The sequence below is a fragment of the Pantherophis guttatus genome, chromosome 5, assembly GCF_059756535.1.
Source record: "Pantherophis guttatus breed Tessera chromosome 5, ASM5975653v1, whole genome shotgun sequence".
In the NCBI taxonomy this organism is placed as follows: domain Eukaryota; kingdom Metazoa; phylum Chordata; class Lepidosauria; order Squamata; family Colubridae; genus Pantherophis; species Pantherophis guttatus.
In genome coordinates this window covers 3,515,833-3,531,053 of record NC_142067.1, presented here as the reverse complement: position 1 = coordinate 3,531,053, position 15,221 = coordinate 3,515,833, and the positions used below count along the sequence as shown (strand labels likewise).

The following is a 15,221-nucleotide window of genomic DNA, read 5'->3' as shown; positions in this document are numbered from 1 at the left end:
TTGTAAGTTGAGGATTTGATCTGTGAAAAGCATGACTTAATTGGGCTAAGCTACAGTCGTGGCCAAAATTGTGGAAACCTTTTGGGAAAAGTGTCTTTTCTAAAACTAGTTAATAACACCCCCCCCTTTTTTTTTGGAGTAATGCCATAAAATTATATATCAATGGAAACAATTTAATCAAGGATGTAATGCAATCACTTTGATGAAGGATTTGCTATTAGAATAGCAGTTGCAGTATGAGAACCCAGTTTGTGGGGGCAATAAACTGACTTTGTATAAATATACAAAAGTATGAAGGCTATTGCTTAACGCATTGTAAGCCGCCCTGAGTCTCCGGAGAAGGGCAGCATATAAATCAAATAAAAAAAAAAAGTATAAAGAAAAGGGAAACACAGAGAAAAAAAAATGAGATATACAAAAATTATCACCATAGAAAAAACGAGATCTGCAAAAATGATCCCCATGTCAGTTAATGCTTAGTTGGGTAACCTTTAGCATGAATGACGGCCTTACAACCTCTTCCCATGGAGTGAACCAAATCTTTGAGTTCTGCAGCTGTTATCATGTGAAACCAAGATTGAATGATAGCTTCTATTAACTGGGTTTTATTGCTGGGTCGCTTCTGACTAACCAGTTTCTTTAGTCGGCCCCACAGATTTTCCATTGAGTTAAGGTCTGGGCTATTCCCAGAAAATTCCAGCAGTGGAATAGGATTATCTTGAAATGCCAAAAAAAAAAAAAATTGGTGTTATTAGCCATCAAACCTCAAAAATGCACTTTTCCCAAAAGGTTTCCACGATTTTGGCCACTACGGTATCATAACTTTGGTTTGGGAAGAATTAAACTAGGTTTCTGACTGTCAAGCTCTCAGTCCTGAGAGCGGGTAAAAGAAAAGACCATTTCTTGTTGGCTTTTAAAAATTTTTTATTAAGAGATGTTTGGTTTTTCTATAGAACTTCAAGGTTTTAAATCAAAAACCTGCAAGGAAAAGGAAAAAAATATATGTATCAGGGAGTAGAAAGAACTCTCGGGGAGGCAAGGGTTATTTTTATTCTTCCATAAATACAAATTTTGTCTTAATTCTTTCGGAATGACATGCAGCCAATTATCGCCCATGGAGCTCGCTTCCCTAAACTGGTGCCCTCAAGATGTCCTTGCATGGCATATACTCCCACTAAAAGTATTTTCTTCCCTTCTATTACTGATTCAATCATTATATATCTTCCTTGTGGATCTGCTTCAATTAATTTAGCCATTAAATCTGTTCTTAGGTATAGAACTATACCATTTTTCTTCTCAGGAGCTGATGCAACAAAATATTTCTGATCACTTGTTCTAATGTATGTTTCTTGCAAACAAATTACATCATTTTTAAACTGTTTCAAATAAGTGAAATATTTTCTTCCTCTTTTGTGGTGAATTTAAGCCATTTAACATTCCAGGTCAAAACTTTATTTGCCATCCTTGGCCCCTGAAAGCTAAGCCACCAACGCTACTTTCAAGCCATGTTCTGGGGTAAGACGACCCAGGACACAAATACCCAGAACAATTTAAATCGGATCCTTTATCTGCCTCTGATAAAAAGGGGAACTTGTGCCTATAGAAGAGCAAACTCTATAGATCAGGGTTGAATTGTGGGGTCCTTGGTGCTCCCTGAGCTGAGTTGTTTCCTTGCAGACATTTCATGACCCAACTAGGGAACATCATCAGTGCTAAAAGGGGGTGGAGTTGGAGGACGACTGTGGGGTCCTTGGTGCTCTCTGAACTTGGTTGTTTCCTTGCGAATGTTTCATGATCCGACTAGGGAACATCTTCACTTATAGAAGGGCGTTGGGTTTGCTCTCTTTTTATATTCAAGTAGCTTGTTCGTAGAGAGCAAACCCCCCAAGCACTGAGGATGTTACCTAGCTGGGTCATGAAATGTCTGCAAGAAAACAACCAAGCTTAAAAAGAGCAGCAAGGACGCCAGAGTCCTCCTCCATCTCCATAAACCCTTCTAGCACTGAGGATGTTCCCTAGTTGGGTCATTAAACGTGTTAGGATATGGTTTTTAAGTCTAACAAGTTGTCCAGGCAATGTATGTGTTCTATAACTTTAAATGTAATGCTGAATCATTGTACTGCTGAGTCATTGTAATGACTAATGACTGCTGACTGAATGCTGACTAAAATTATCATAATTGTACTGTTGAGTCATTGCACTGCTGACTTCACTTATCTTAAGTGGATAATTACTAGTGTAAACTGTATATAGGGAGGAAGCCGAGCTATAGTCATTGTTGGACCTGCTCTCATCATTGCTTGACTTGTTGGTTGGAACTGCTACCTTCGTGTGAAGAAGCTCTCATCGTGGATAGATATGCTACCATCGTGATTTGTTACCAGCGTTGAACTGCTGTTTGTCTGGTAAGAAGATATCTGTTAACTTCGGACTGATTTGAATGGCTAAAGACTTGGATCGATAAAAAGACTATGCAATTGTTTTTCACTACAAAGTAAAAACTTTGTTAAACCAGTTCGTATGTATTGTATTCATTGCTCTCAGTACCGTTTCTCTGTGCACTTACTCTGCTGGTTGGTAACACAACAATATCCTTAACGTAACGTCTGCAAGAAAACAACCCAGCTCAGAGAGCACCAAGGACCCCACAGCGGACTGCAAAAAGTACAGTCCTTTTCCTCCTCCTCCACAAACCCCACTCCCCTCTAACACTGATGATGTTACCTAATTGGGTCATGAAACGTCTATAAGAAAACCACCAAACTCAGAGAGACCAAGGACCCCCCAGTCCTCCTCCTACACTCTGCAAACCCCACTCCCTTATTAGCAGTGATGAGACTACCTAGTTGGGTAAGAAAACAACCCGGCTCAGAGAGCTCCAAGGACCGTACAAGGTTGCTTTTCAGTTCATCCTCCTCAGACCCTTACCTCTTACGCCGTGGGCACAGGCTGGGGCATGGGAGGCTGCTGCTCTGGCTTGGTGCCCTTCTGCTCCGAGATGGGGGTGGTGGGCAGAATCTCTTCTTTGGGCTCCACGATGCTGACGTGGTCCGGCAGGGGCTTCTTGGGCCCAATCTTCCCACTGGGATCCCAGGGCAACATGATCTTCACCTTAATACCCAGCACACCTGCAAAAAAAAAATTAAAATGGTGAGGCATTGAGACAGGATCGTTTGGCCTTGCAAGCTCAAATTTAACTACCTTGCTCAGCGACAGAAATTTTGGGCTCAAATGTGAGCCATGGTAGCAGCAGTGGTTAGAATGCAGCATTGCAAGGAAGCTCTGCCTGCTGCCAGCAGTTCGATCCTGACCGGCTCAAAGTTGACTCAGCCTTCCATCCTTCTGAGGTGGATAAAATGAGGACCCAGATTGTTGGGGGGCATTATGATGACTCCGTTAACCCCTTAGAGGGCTGGAAAGCCCTGTGAAGCGGTATATAAGTCTAAGGTATATTGCTAAATCTAGTTGTAAGTCGAGAACTACCTATATAGTAGCAATAATAAATTCTTCTATGATTTGAATTCAACAAATGCTCTGGGTTGTTTACACCTGAGAGTAGCTCCGCAGACGCTCCTTGAGGGCAGGACTCACAAGGGAGAAGAAAGGGGCAGGGGCTTCCAAAATCTGAGCTCAACAGAGCTGCTTGGGAGGTCTCTCTTGCCTTACCCTGCCTGAGGAGGACGTGGCGCACGGCAGTGTCCACGTAGTAGTTGACGGGGTCCCCGCTGTGGATCATCAACCCATCCACAAACTTCATGGACTTGGCGCGCTGGCCACGGAGTTTGCCCGACACAACCACTTCGCAACCCTTGGCTCCGCTTTCCATGATGAAACGGAGGACGCCGTAACACGCCCTGCACATAGACAGAAGACACGAGTGAGAATTTGGGACTATTTAGATGTAAACACAAGAGTGGGGAACCCTCTAAGTGTTATTTAATTAAAATTTAAAAATGATCAGATAGGGCACATTCACATCCTATTTCAGCAAAACGGAACGCAGAGGTAAAATACCAAACACGAGTATAAAATCCGAAAGCTTAATAGAAAGATTATGAACGTATCTTAAGTTGCAACTATAAATTTTTAGTTCATTTGTCGCAGCTATTTTGTCATCAGCAAAATCTCCATTAAAGGCTTTGTTTTTGACACTGTCACAGTTATGTTGGAGAGTTTGTTTTTCAGCCCCACAAGTCACAATTTGATGACGGTATTTTGCCCCACTGATAGAAGGCATCTGCGCATCTACCAGGACCAGTGAGAATTCAATTTGCCTGGCTTGAGAGTGAATCTAAAACGTAAGGGATATTTTGTCATGAAACCGAATTGGGAATAGAAGTTATTATAATTCAGATAAGGATGTAAATTAAGATAAGAGACAGAACTAGAATTTGGGCATGGAAGTTAATTAGGATGGAGATACCGATGTAGAAAAGCTGTTACTAATGTTTAAATTTTGATATGTTTGTTTTTGTTGTGTGTTATGGTTTTCTATTTTTTTGCTCTTTTCTATTTTTTGTACTGTGTATTTTAATGTTTGAAAATTTAATTATTATTTTTTTAAAAAAATTCAATTTAGTGTTGTCTAAATTGCACGGGGCTGGTCGAACATTTCCAAAAAAAAAAAATTTTTTTTAATAAAAATCAATTAATTAAAATTTCAATGTAAGCAAGAGGATCTTTTCAAGAGCTTCCCTTCTCAGACAAATGCCTCTTGTTCATCCAATGACCGGGCCTCCTTCTTTTGCCAAAGCCACCAACACAGAGCCACAGAACGTGGCACGGTATCGCTGACCCCGGGCAGAAGGAGGCCCCGTTTCTGACTCGTCATCGTATCATCACAGAAGGGATTTCTTGGGCTTCCAAAACAGGCAGCCGAGAACAGCTCCGTCACGAGCAACAAGACCCCCAAAAGAAGTGTGGCGGATTTCTTCTTTTAAGCACACAACACAAATTTTAAAAAAAGCCAGCGATATGTCCACTAGACCAGGGGGTCTCCAACCTTGGCAACTTTAAGCCTGGCGGACTTCAACTCCCAGAATTCCCCAGCCAGCTTCGCTGCACTAGACACCCGAGTTGCGCCTTTGTTGAAGGCCAAGGGAGAAGGGTACATTCAAAGTCCATCATGCTGAAGTTGCAGAAAAAGCTACAAGAAGACAGATTAAAACAGAAAGCTCAGATCTGGTTTTGGCCCGATGCTCACCTACGCACGGCAAGGCCTCCCAGAAGCTTATACCGCAGGGATTCGGCTTGGGCGATGGCGCACAATCCTCGGGTGGCCACTTTCTCGGCATAGAGCTTTGGGAGAGAGAGAGAGAGAGTAAATTGCTTCACAAACACATCACAGGCAGGAGGAGTTAACTAATCTGTTAAAAAATCTCCTCTTTTTTTGCTTTGTAGTTAGTGGAAATTATTTACTTTCCCCCTGGGGAAGAAACAGATGGTCCTTGACGTACAACCATTCGTTTAGTGACCGTTGCAATGGTGTTAGGAAATGATTATTATCTACCTTGTTGGTTTGGCAATATATAAACCATCAATGTATCTTTAAGACTGCTGTATTGCATCATACTGTGTCGTGATTGGTTAGCTCTGTAGCCAATGTCCTTAAGAGAGAGCTAGAAACATGGTTTGTTTCTCTTTGCTGTTCTTGCTCTCTGATCTCTCTGTATGCTACTGTTTGCAAATCCGGAAGAACTGTTTATTGTGAATGACTACGACGACTGGTAAGAAGACCTTGTTATTGGATTATCCCTGGACTGTCGTTTTGCTATCTCCTGCTTTATATGTGTATGACCTGGACTGTTTATTGGACTGTGCCTTACTATTTCCTGAAAGTAAACAAAACTCAGTGTATCTGTGTGTTGACTGTGTTTATTCGTACCTACTCTCAATCGCTTTAATGTGCACACCCTTGCAACTCAAGGGTTACTCTGCGAATTCCTTAACAAATGGCATTGAAAAGAATGACTTATAGCCATTTTGCACACTTTATGACCACAAGCCCTAAGCAAGACAGCGGTTAAAGGGAATTTTGCTCCATTTTGCAATCTTTCTTGCCGCAGTTCAGTGAATCACTGCGGTTGTTAAGTTAGCAACCTGGCTGTTAAGTAAATCTGGTTTTCCCCACTGAATTTGCTTGTCAGAAGATTGCAAAAGGGGATCATTTGACCCCAGGATACTGCAACTGTCAGATGCCAAGCATCGGTATTTGGACGACAGGGATACTTGCAACTGTCTTAAGTGTGAAAAACAGTCATAAATCACTTTTTTCCCCCCATGACACTGTAACTTTGGTCGCTAAGTGAAGAGTTTTAAGTTGAGGTTTATCTGTAAAGAAATTTTAGTTTCCTCTGACAGGGGATGTTTTCAATACCCGCCTTTTAAATCCAACGCTCAGCACACAACTGACACATAGACAATACGGGTAGTCCTTGACTTACAACAGTTCGTTTAGTGACCATTCAAATGGCACTGAAAAAAGTGACTTATGACCGTTTTTGTTGTGGCCCGCCAGCGGCCTGTGCAGCTGGTAGCTGATTCCGACAGCGAGGAGGCTGGTGTGGTGCTGCGCCAGCAGCCTGTGCAGCTGGCACTCGAGTCGGACAATGAGGAGGCTGGAGAAGATGTGGTGCCAGAGGATCAGCCAGGGCCTTCAGAAGCTCCAGAAGCTCCTTTAAGTGTAGAGGACGAAGAGGAAGAGCCTCTTCTTGATGCACGGGGCGTGCAGAGCCACCAAAAGGCAGGAGTGGCTCCTCAGGAGGAGGTCTCCTCGAGAGTAAGGCTTGGGGATAATTGGCCCACTCCCTTAGCCTATTTAAGGAGGAATGCCGACTGAGGCAATTTGCAGGGAACAACTTGGTTCACTCTCCTTCGCGTCCGGATCTTAGTTCTCTTATCAGTTTCCTGCAAATTGCTTCTGGGCATTCTGCCAACCGTAGTAAGATTACGATTATTTATTCTTTGGATTCTTGTCGGCTGTTAAGAAAGTTAATTAACAGCCTTTATTTGAAAAAGACTGATTTAATTTAGTAAACTAAGGTTTGTTCAGACTTCGTGTGTGCTGCGTTCTTTGCTGGGTCCGTAGCTGGGGCAGAACAGTTTTTCAGAGTTATGACCTTTGCAGCATCCCCATGGTCACGTGATCAAAATTTAGAGGCTTGGCAATTGGTTCATACTTATGACCTTTGCTGTGTCTTGAGGTCACGTGATCCCCTTTTGTGATGAGCAAAGTCAACGGGGAAGCCAGATTTGCTTAACGACCGTGTTTCTAACTTAACAACTGCAGCGATTCACTTAACAACTGTGGCAAGAAAGGTCCTAAAATGGGGCAAAACTCACTTAACAAACGGCTCACTTAAGAGCAGAAATTTTGGGCTCAATTGTGGTCGTAAATCGAGGAGTACCTGTAAACAGCCCACTAAAAGCCACGACTGAACTGCTTGTGGCTTTTAAATTCACATCAAGTAATCCTGCCTGTCCCTTCTCAGACAAATGCCTCAAGTTCATCCAGTGAGTAGGACACCCTTGTCAGAGTCAACCAGCAAAGTGCCACAGAACGTGGCCCTAGGCTGTTGGCTCCGAGCAAGAGGGTGTCCATTTCTGACTCGTCATCGTATCGTCACTGAAGGGAAGATAAGCGCTAAGGCAGTTTTTTTCACATTCGTCAAGTTTTAAGGTTGGGTGGACTTCAACTCCCAGAATGCCCCAGCGAGCACAGGGGCCCCAGTGTTACCTCCACACTGGCCTCCGGGAAGCCAAATCGCTTCTGAACCACGGCTGTCAGCTCGCGAATCCGGCGTCCTTTCTCTCCCAAAACGTTCTGAGTTCTGAAACGCAAAAGGCAAAGATTGGCATGAGGTCAATTCCGCCAGAATAAACTCTGAAAATTTCTAGTATTTAATTTTTTTTAGATCTAGCCTGCATTTCACTGCTACTGGAATAAATTATCTGATTCGATCCAACTTTTGGATCAAGGGGTTCACAAAATCATTTCTTCTGCTCGATTCCGACAACTTGCGTACATCTAGGCTGTATTTACATTCTCTCGTTGACTGCAGTGGGTGGTTATGGGCGCAACTCGTTGTGCCCGTGTGACACCCCTCCTGCGTGAGCTGCACTGGCTCCCAGTGGTCTTCTGGGTGCGATTCAAGGTGTTGGTTACCACCTTTAAAGTGCTCCATGGCATAGGACCCGGGTACCTTCGAGACCGACTTCTGCCACCAACAGCCTCCCACCGGCCAGTTCGCTCCCACAGAGAGGGTCTCGTCAGGGTGCCATCGGCCAAGTTATGTCGGCTGGCGACACCCAGGGGGAGGGCCTTCTCTGTGGGAGCCCCAGCCCTGTGGAATGAACTGCCCCCGGAAATACGTAAGATCTCCGACCTCCGGGTGTTTCGCTGCGCACTGAAGACCCTGTTGTTCCGCCAGGCCGGGCTATCAACATAATAATTTTAAATTGGGGTATTTTAAATTTTTGGGGTTTTAAACTGGCCAAATCTATTTAATTATTTTAATTTTTAATCATTGTTGTGTCCTGTGTTTTTAAATAGGCTGTACACCGCCCTGAGTCCTTCGGGAGAAGGGCGGTATAGAAATAAAATTATTATTATTATTATTATTATTATTATTATTATTATTATTATTATTATTATTATTATTATTATTATTATTATTTATACCTGCCTCCCACGGTTGTAAATTGGGTCATCACGTACTTGGCCCACCCAATATGATGACTTTTGCAATGATAATTAAGCGAGTCCATTGTTCCCTATGGGGAGTTTCTATCTAAACTCGAGAGGTAAACGCTGCCTTTTCAGCAAAAATCACAGTACATTTATGTGACTGCAGGATTTTGCGAACAGTCAAATATGTAGGCCAGTTGTTCAGCATCTAAAAGGCAGTCACAGGACTGCTGAGGTGCGAAGGGGGAGGGGGAGAGGGAAGGATACGGCCACCCGAATTTTGGAACCTCTATGGGGAGGGTCCTTTGTAATTTAAACAGCCACCAATTGAGTCATAAGTGAAGGACTCCATCCATCCATCCAGTTTCCCTGAAAATAAGACCCTGTCTTATATTTTTTTGAACCCCGAAATAAGCGCTTGGCCTTATTTTCGGGGAGGTCTTATTATTTTGGGGCGCATGGAGGAAGCCAGAGAAAATGGCGGGGACCAGCTGTGCATGCATTTAAATATTTTCGGGAAGGGCTTATTTTATTGCATACGCTCAAAAGCGCGATTGGGCTTATTATCAGGGGATGTCTTATTTTAGAGGAAACAGGGTATCTCTCTATCTCTATCTCTCTATCTACATCCATCTATCTGTCCTTCTGTCCATCCACCTACTTACCTAATTTTGAGAGAGCTCAGCTCACAAGCAAGACTCCTACGAACACCTGTTCAAGACTGTCCAAAAGTAGCAACTACCAGTAGTAAAAAAAATACCACAGCTGCTCAGCTACTAACTACTGCAGAGAGAAGGATCATACGATGTCTGCATTAAAATATATGCATTGGTTGCCAACTTCTGAATGGTAATTGAACTGTTTGCTTTTGAATTTTTTTCAGCGGCTCAAGAGAACCTTCTACAACAACATGTTGTGCACCAGTTGTGAACTTTCTTGGACTAAGTGTCTGTCTTGCACACAGACACTCGTATCTCAAGTCTGGACTACTGCAATTGACTGGCTGGAGACCATCCATTGCAGGCAGAGACTGATGGTTAAGTCTGCAGCGGCAAACAAGATTGTTTCCAGTAGCACCTTTTCCGAGTAAAATTTTATTATGAGGCAGACGTTTTTGTGAGCTGATAACTTGCGGCTTTTAATAAAAGTTGTGAGTCAGAGAGTATCCTACAGAGCCCTGATCTGAAGACCACCCACAAACTCAAAAAGGTTACAGACTTGCCCATGTAATAACTTTACCCAGCCTTGTATAGTTCAGAGCTGGTTATATTTAAGGCCACTTACTTCAAAATAAATTTGCCCATCCCGTAAGATTTGGGACAAGAGGCCCTGCTCAGAGTCCCATCTACACCTCCTAGTAGGGCCTTCCCAACTAACACATTAATAACCAGAGTAAGAATGAAGGCAGCTGATGCTCCCAAGGGTGCTTCTTCAGATAACTGGGGGAAGAGCTAATCCATGAGATTTTTTGCAACCATGTGACAGAAGGACCACACGAATGACCTGGTAGCAAGGATGATGATTTCGGTCCTGGTTGGGGTAACGCGGACCTCCACCCCGGAGTAGCCATCTTCAGCCAGCTCCCGAGTCAAAAACTCGTTCAGTTCGGCTTTGAAGATGCCATCAGCCACAAACTGGAAACAAAACACAAAAGGGTGAGATACTGAAAAAAAATTTCTTTTCATCATACCTATTTTATGAAGAGAGTCCTGACCAGGTCACGTCTTATATAACCCTATATAATCAAAATCATCATTATAATTTATCTTAATCTTCTTTTTTTTCCCAATATTTATATCTCTTTCTATTTATTTATTTATTTAATCTAATTTTTATACACCCTTTATTACAAATTTATAATTTTTCTCCATCTCTTCTTGTTTCAACTTCTGCCATATTATTTCCTTTCCATCATTTTTTACCCTTTTCAATTTTATTTTTAAATAACATCACTTTGCGCCTTATGCTTCTTCTCTATTACAATCGTTCCAATTGTTTACTTTCTTCCTTTATTTCTGTAAGGGTCTCTCCCTACCCAATCATAAACAATAAAATATTCATCTTAATTTTCCATTATCATCAAAATTAATGATATTCTTATATTCAATTATTTTCACCTTTCCGTCTGCTGTAGTTTATCACAAACATGTTCTATTCCCTTTTTTTTTTTTTACATAGTCACTTTCATAATTTCACCGGCACTGGAAAAAAAAACGACTTATGACCACTTTTTTCACCCAACTGTTTCAGGGTCTCCCCTGGTCACGTGATCAAAACTGAGATACTTGGCAACGGATTCACCTTTATGACGGTTGCAGGGTCCCATATACCAGAGCAGAGCATTCGAACTACCCATCATTTAAGGCAGAGAGTGAGTCCCCCCCCAATTCCCTTTTGCTCCCTTTTGGGGGTTTGCTCAGGCATCAGTTCAACAGGTTCAGTGGCTAAGACACTGAGCTTGTCGATCAGAAAGGTTGGCAGTTCGAATCCCTAGTACAGGTCTCCTGCTTGAGCAGGGGGTTGGACTAAATGACCTCCAAGGTCCCCTCCAACTCTGTTACTGTTACATTTGTGTCTTATCCCTGTCTGCCCTGAACACAGAAAACTGGGTTGTGTGTTGGGGCAAAAATAGTTGTGTGCCTGCCCCAACACACAAACCTTGGTCTGTGCCAATGCCAGACCAGCATTTTAACTGCAGATAGCAGTTAAATGTTGGTCTGGCACTGGAGAGACGCAGGTTCGAGTCCTCCCTTCAGCTACAGATGGTCGGCCTGGCACTCTTAAGCCTATTAGCCCCATTTCACAGGGGGGTGGGGGAACTGACTATAGACATTTCTTTGAAACTCCTAAAGCAACTTTTTCAATCTTGGCAACTTTTTAAGATGGGTGGACTCCCAACTCCCAGAACACCCCCCCCCCCAGCCTATTCCTGGGCTTTAGAAACCCCTCCCCCAAGTGTCTCTGGGCCTCTGTCTCCGCCCACAGCCTCCCTCACAGGGCTGTTGTTCAATTCAATTCATGTGCAATGAGATGGGTTGAGCTCCCTCAGTGCAGCCCCCCCCTTTCAACACAATACAACTCACAGTGCAAACAGAAAATCCCTAGCCCAGGGGTGGGCAAATGTGGCCCTTTTTACAACCTGTGGACTTCAACTCCCAGAATTCCTGAGACAGCCAAGCTGTCTCAGGAATTCTGGGAGTTGAAGTCCACAGGTTGTAAAAGGGCCACATTTGCCCCCCCCCGCCCTAACCCAATAAATAACATTAACCAAATCCTATTGCACCAGCGTGAAGCTGGATGCGAGGGCTCAGGTTCAAATCCAGATTCAGCCCCTCTCTAGCCTACCTGGCAGGGCTGTTGTGGAGGGAAGTATGTCCCATGCTGCACTCCTATAATAATACCTAGGCATAATAAGCACGTGCTTTAAGCTATCGGGCAGCTTCCGGTCCCGGCCGGCCCGTCTAGCCTCGGTCTCGTTGCCTTCTCGGCCCAGCCAGACCCAACTAGGATTTGGGCCGGAGCCGCGGAGAGATGGAGCGGTGGCTCAGTCTCAATCCACTCCCATCCGTGGGTCCCGCCGTCGCACCGACCCACCTAGCCGGCCTCACCCCGCCGCTCGACCCGCTGCGCCTTCTCCGGCCCGTATTTCTTCCCCCGCCGCCCCGCCACAAGGCTCCACAAGGCCCCCGAAGAGTTTCACCTTTCGCTTCTTGGAGATCTGTACCGCCATCTTGAGCCGCGCCGCTCTGGCGAAAAAAGAGGCGGCTTCCGCCGGCGCAGAGGACTATAGGGCTGTTCTGCCGCTCGTCATTGGCCAGCTGGCGTCACGTGGACGGAAAGGACCGCGAGGCATGCTGGGAAGTGTAGTTGACGCTGTTTGAGAGACGGCTGCTTGAAGTTCATGATTCTTCCCTGCTTCCCATTGGTTGAGCTGTTTAGGGGTTTTTTTGGGGGGGGGGAAATGTAGGCTGATGTTGAACTTTAATTGGGCGTTGAGATAATAATAATAATAATAATAATAATAATAATAATAATAATAATAATAATAATAATAATAATAATAATAATAGTAGTAGTAGTAGTAGTAGTAGTAGTAATAGTAATAGTAATAGTAATAGTAATAGTAATAGTAATAGTAATAGTAACAGTATTGAACATTATGAACCACCACCAAATCATCATTACAATCAACAATTTGACCTCTGCTTATGGGAAGGAAGAGGAATAAACAGATAGAGCTTCCATGTGCAGCTGCAGTATACCTGTGACATTTTTTTTGTCAAGGTTTTTTTTTTTTTTTTAAATTCATTCAACTTGTCTAACCTCCCATCTCACCTAAGTGATTCTGACAATAAGATTGTCAGAATCACTTACGTGAGATGGGAGGTTATGGGAGGATAATTTTTATTTATTTTTATTTTATTTCGAATTTATATACCGCACCTTCTCCCGAAGGACTCAGGGCGGTGTACAGCCAGATAAAAACATACAATACAAACATTAAAAACAATTAAAAGGATATATATTAATTTGGCCCCAATTTAAGATAACAAACCAATTAAAAAATTAAAAATATGTTAAAAAATATGCCCGGCTTGCTGAAAAAAGAAAGTTTTAAGGGCACGGCGGAAGGCACCGAGGTCTAATAAGAAATGCCCCCGCTAAATTTAGAGAAATGGCAAAAATCGTGGTTGCAAAATTATAAAATGACAATGTCTACAGCATATAAAGAGAATTTGTATAAGATGTTTTACAGGTGGCATCAACCCCCAAGAGAATAGCCAGAATGTTCAAGAACAAATTGGAGAAATGTTGGGAATGTCATCAGACTCCAGGATCATATTACCATATGTGGTGGACATGTGTAGAAGCTAAAAGAAATTGGACTAAAATCCACACATAGTTGGAAAAAATGACAAAGAAACACATTGATTTTAAACCTGAGATATTTTTATTAGGGATTTTACCAGAAACATATAATAGAGAATTGAGATACTTAAATGTTTTAACAGCGGCTTGAACTGTATTGGCTAAAAATTGGAAAATGGAGAAAATACCTACGGAAGAGGAAGTTATTCAGAAAATTATGGAATGTGCTGAAATGAGTAAACTGACATTTGAAATTATTATATGTATATGAAATCTTAATCTGTTCACTGCCCTGAGTCCTTCGGGAGAAGGGCGGTATAGAAATTAAATAAATAAATAAATAAATAAATAAATAAATAAATAAATAAATAAATAAATAAATAAATAAATAAATTAGAGAACAGGAAGACAAACAGTATTATATGATACGGGATTTATTTTATCAATGGCTAGATAATAAAGCATGGAAATGAAGCATGAAATATGAAATAAATGTAATGATAAAATATATGAAGCGATTTTTTTTATGGGAGACAGGCCATTGTTAAATAATTGTTAAATGAGAATAATAGCACAAAGGGATATAAAAAAAATGTCAAATAAGAGAAATTAAATAACTTGTAAATTTTGCATATGGGATTAAGCACAAAAGAATTGTAACCGACTGACACACTTTTTGTGATTTTTTTAAAAATTTGATTTATATCCTTCTCCGGAGACTCAGGGTGGCTTACAGTGCATTAAGCAATAGCCTTCATCCTTTTGTATATTTATACAAAGTCAGCTTATTGCCCCCACAAACTGGGTCCTCATTTCACCTACCTTAGAAAGGATGGAAGGCTGAGTCAACCTTGAGCCTGGTGAGATTCGAACTTACAGTAATTGCAGACAGCTGGTGTTAATCACAATGCTATCAGTCTGTTGAGCCACCAGGCCCGGTAATGGACGATGGTTGTTTTATGTTTTGTTATGTTTAAAAATAAAAAAAAATTCAAAAAAAGAGAGAAAGAAATGCCCCCGCTGCATTCTTTCCCCCGTCCATGCATTTTCAACATGCAGTGTTATCATCTCAACAACACCCTGGGCTAGTCGCGCATTTTATTTTTATTATTTTTTAAAAAAGATTTTTAAGCCAGCCTAAGTGAGATACTGTGTGACTTTAGGGTTTCCTGCTTGAGCAGGGTTGGACTAGAAGACCTCTGAGGTCCCTTCCAACTCTGTTATTATTTTCTCTCATGCGAGAAGTCAAATTTATCCATCCCTCCAAAATCTTTCAGCTTTGCCAACAAAGCTAGTGGGGGGTGTTGAATCTTCCTAGCTTTGTGCAAGCAGTAATCCGAGGGAGCCTTGGTGCTCTCTGAGCTTGGTTGTTTTCTTGCAGACTTTTCATTACCCAACTAGGTAACATCACCAGTGCTAGGAGGGAGTGGGATTGGTAGAGAAGGAGAAAAGGAGGAGGGGGAGAAGGAGGACTGTGGTGTCGAAGCATGAATCAGCCTCGTTCCCCCCCTGGGGAAACTGTAATTAATTAGAGCTGGATGGATCTTGTTTTCCATGCTGTATACTTTCAAAGAAAGAAAACCCGAAGTATATATTCTAATAAGGATTTTATTATAAAACAAACTTGTTAACTACATCGTTACTGGACAAAAGAAAAAGATCAGGA

At 42.4% G+C, this 15,221-nt stretch overlaps 1 protein-coding gene and 2 non-coding genes across 3 annotated transcripts; all 3 read right to left on the bottom strand.

Annotated features, from left to right (window-relative positions):
• Window positions 1–917: 917 nt before the first annotated feature.
• On the bottom strand, window positions 918–12,526 carry RPS3 (ribosomal protein S3). The gene is made up of 7 exons (XM_060682732.2): window positions 12,387–12,526; window positions 10,190–10,320; window positions 7,736–7,829; window positions 5,204–5,298; window positions 3,667–3,854; window positions 2,929–3,128; window positions 918–978 (listed from the first exon to the last, which is right to left on the bottom strand). The coding sequence occupies exons 1-6, from the start codon at window positions 12,414–12,416 to the stop codon at window positions 2,932–2,934; spliced, it is 735 nt and encodes a 244-aa protein (XP_060538715.1). The 5' UTR covers window positions 12,417–12,526; the 3' UTR covers window positions 918–978; window positions 2,929–2,931.
• On the bottom strand, window positions 4,695–4,847 carry LOC117656837 (small nucleolar RNA SNORD15). The gene has a single exon (XR_004589024.3). It is a non-coding gene; the product is annotated as a small nucleolar RNA SNORD15 (small nucleolar RNA).
• On the bottom strand, window positions 7,482–7,630 carry LOC117656705 (small nucleolar RNA SNORD15). Its single transcript, XR_004588993.3, has one exon. It is a non-coding gene; the product is annotated as a small nucleolar RNA SNORD15 (small nucleolar RNA).
• Window positions 12,527–15,221: the final 2,695 nt, after the last annotated feature.

Excerpts from the sequence above, each read along its gene's own strand:
- RPS3 (XM_060682732.2), bottom strand. The coding sequence starts at position 12,416 with ATGGCGGTACAGATCTCCAAGAAGCGAAAG. Across the intron at positions 7,830-10,189 it reads ATCATCATCCTTGCTACCAG|AACTCAGAACGTTTTGGGAG; the intron begins GTCATTCGTGTG and ends TTTGCGTTTCAG. Across the intron at positions 5,299-7,735 it reads TCCCGGAGGCCAGTGTGGAG|CTCTATGCCGAGAAAGTGGC; the intron begins GTAACACTGGGG and ends TCTCTCCCAAAG.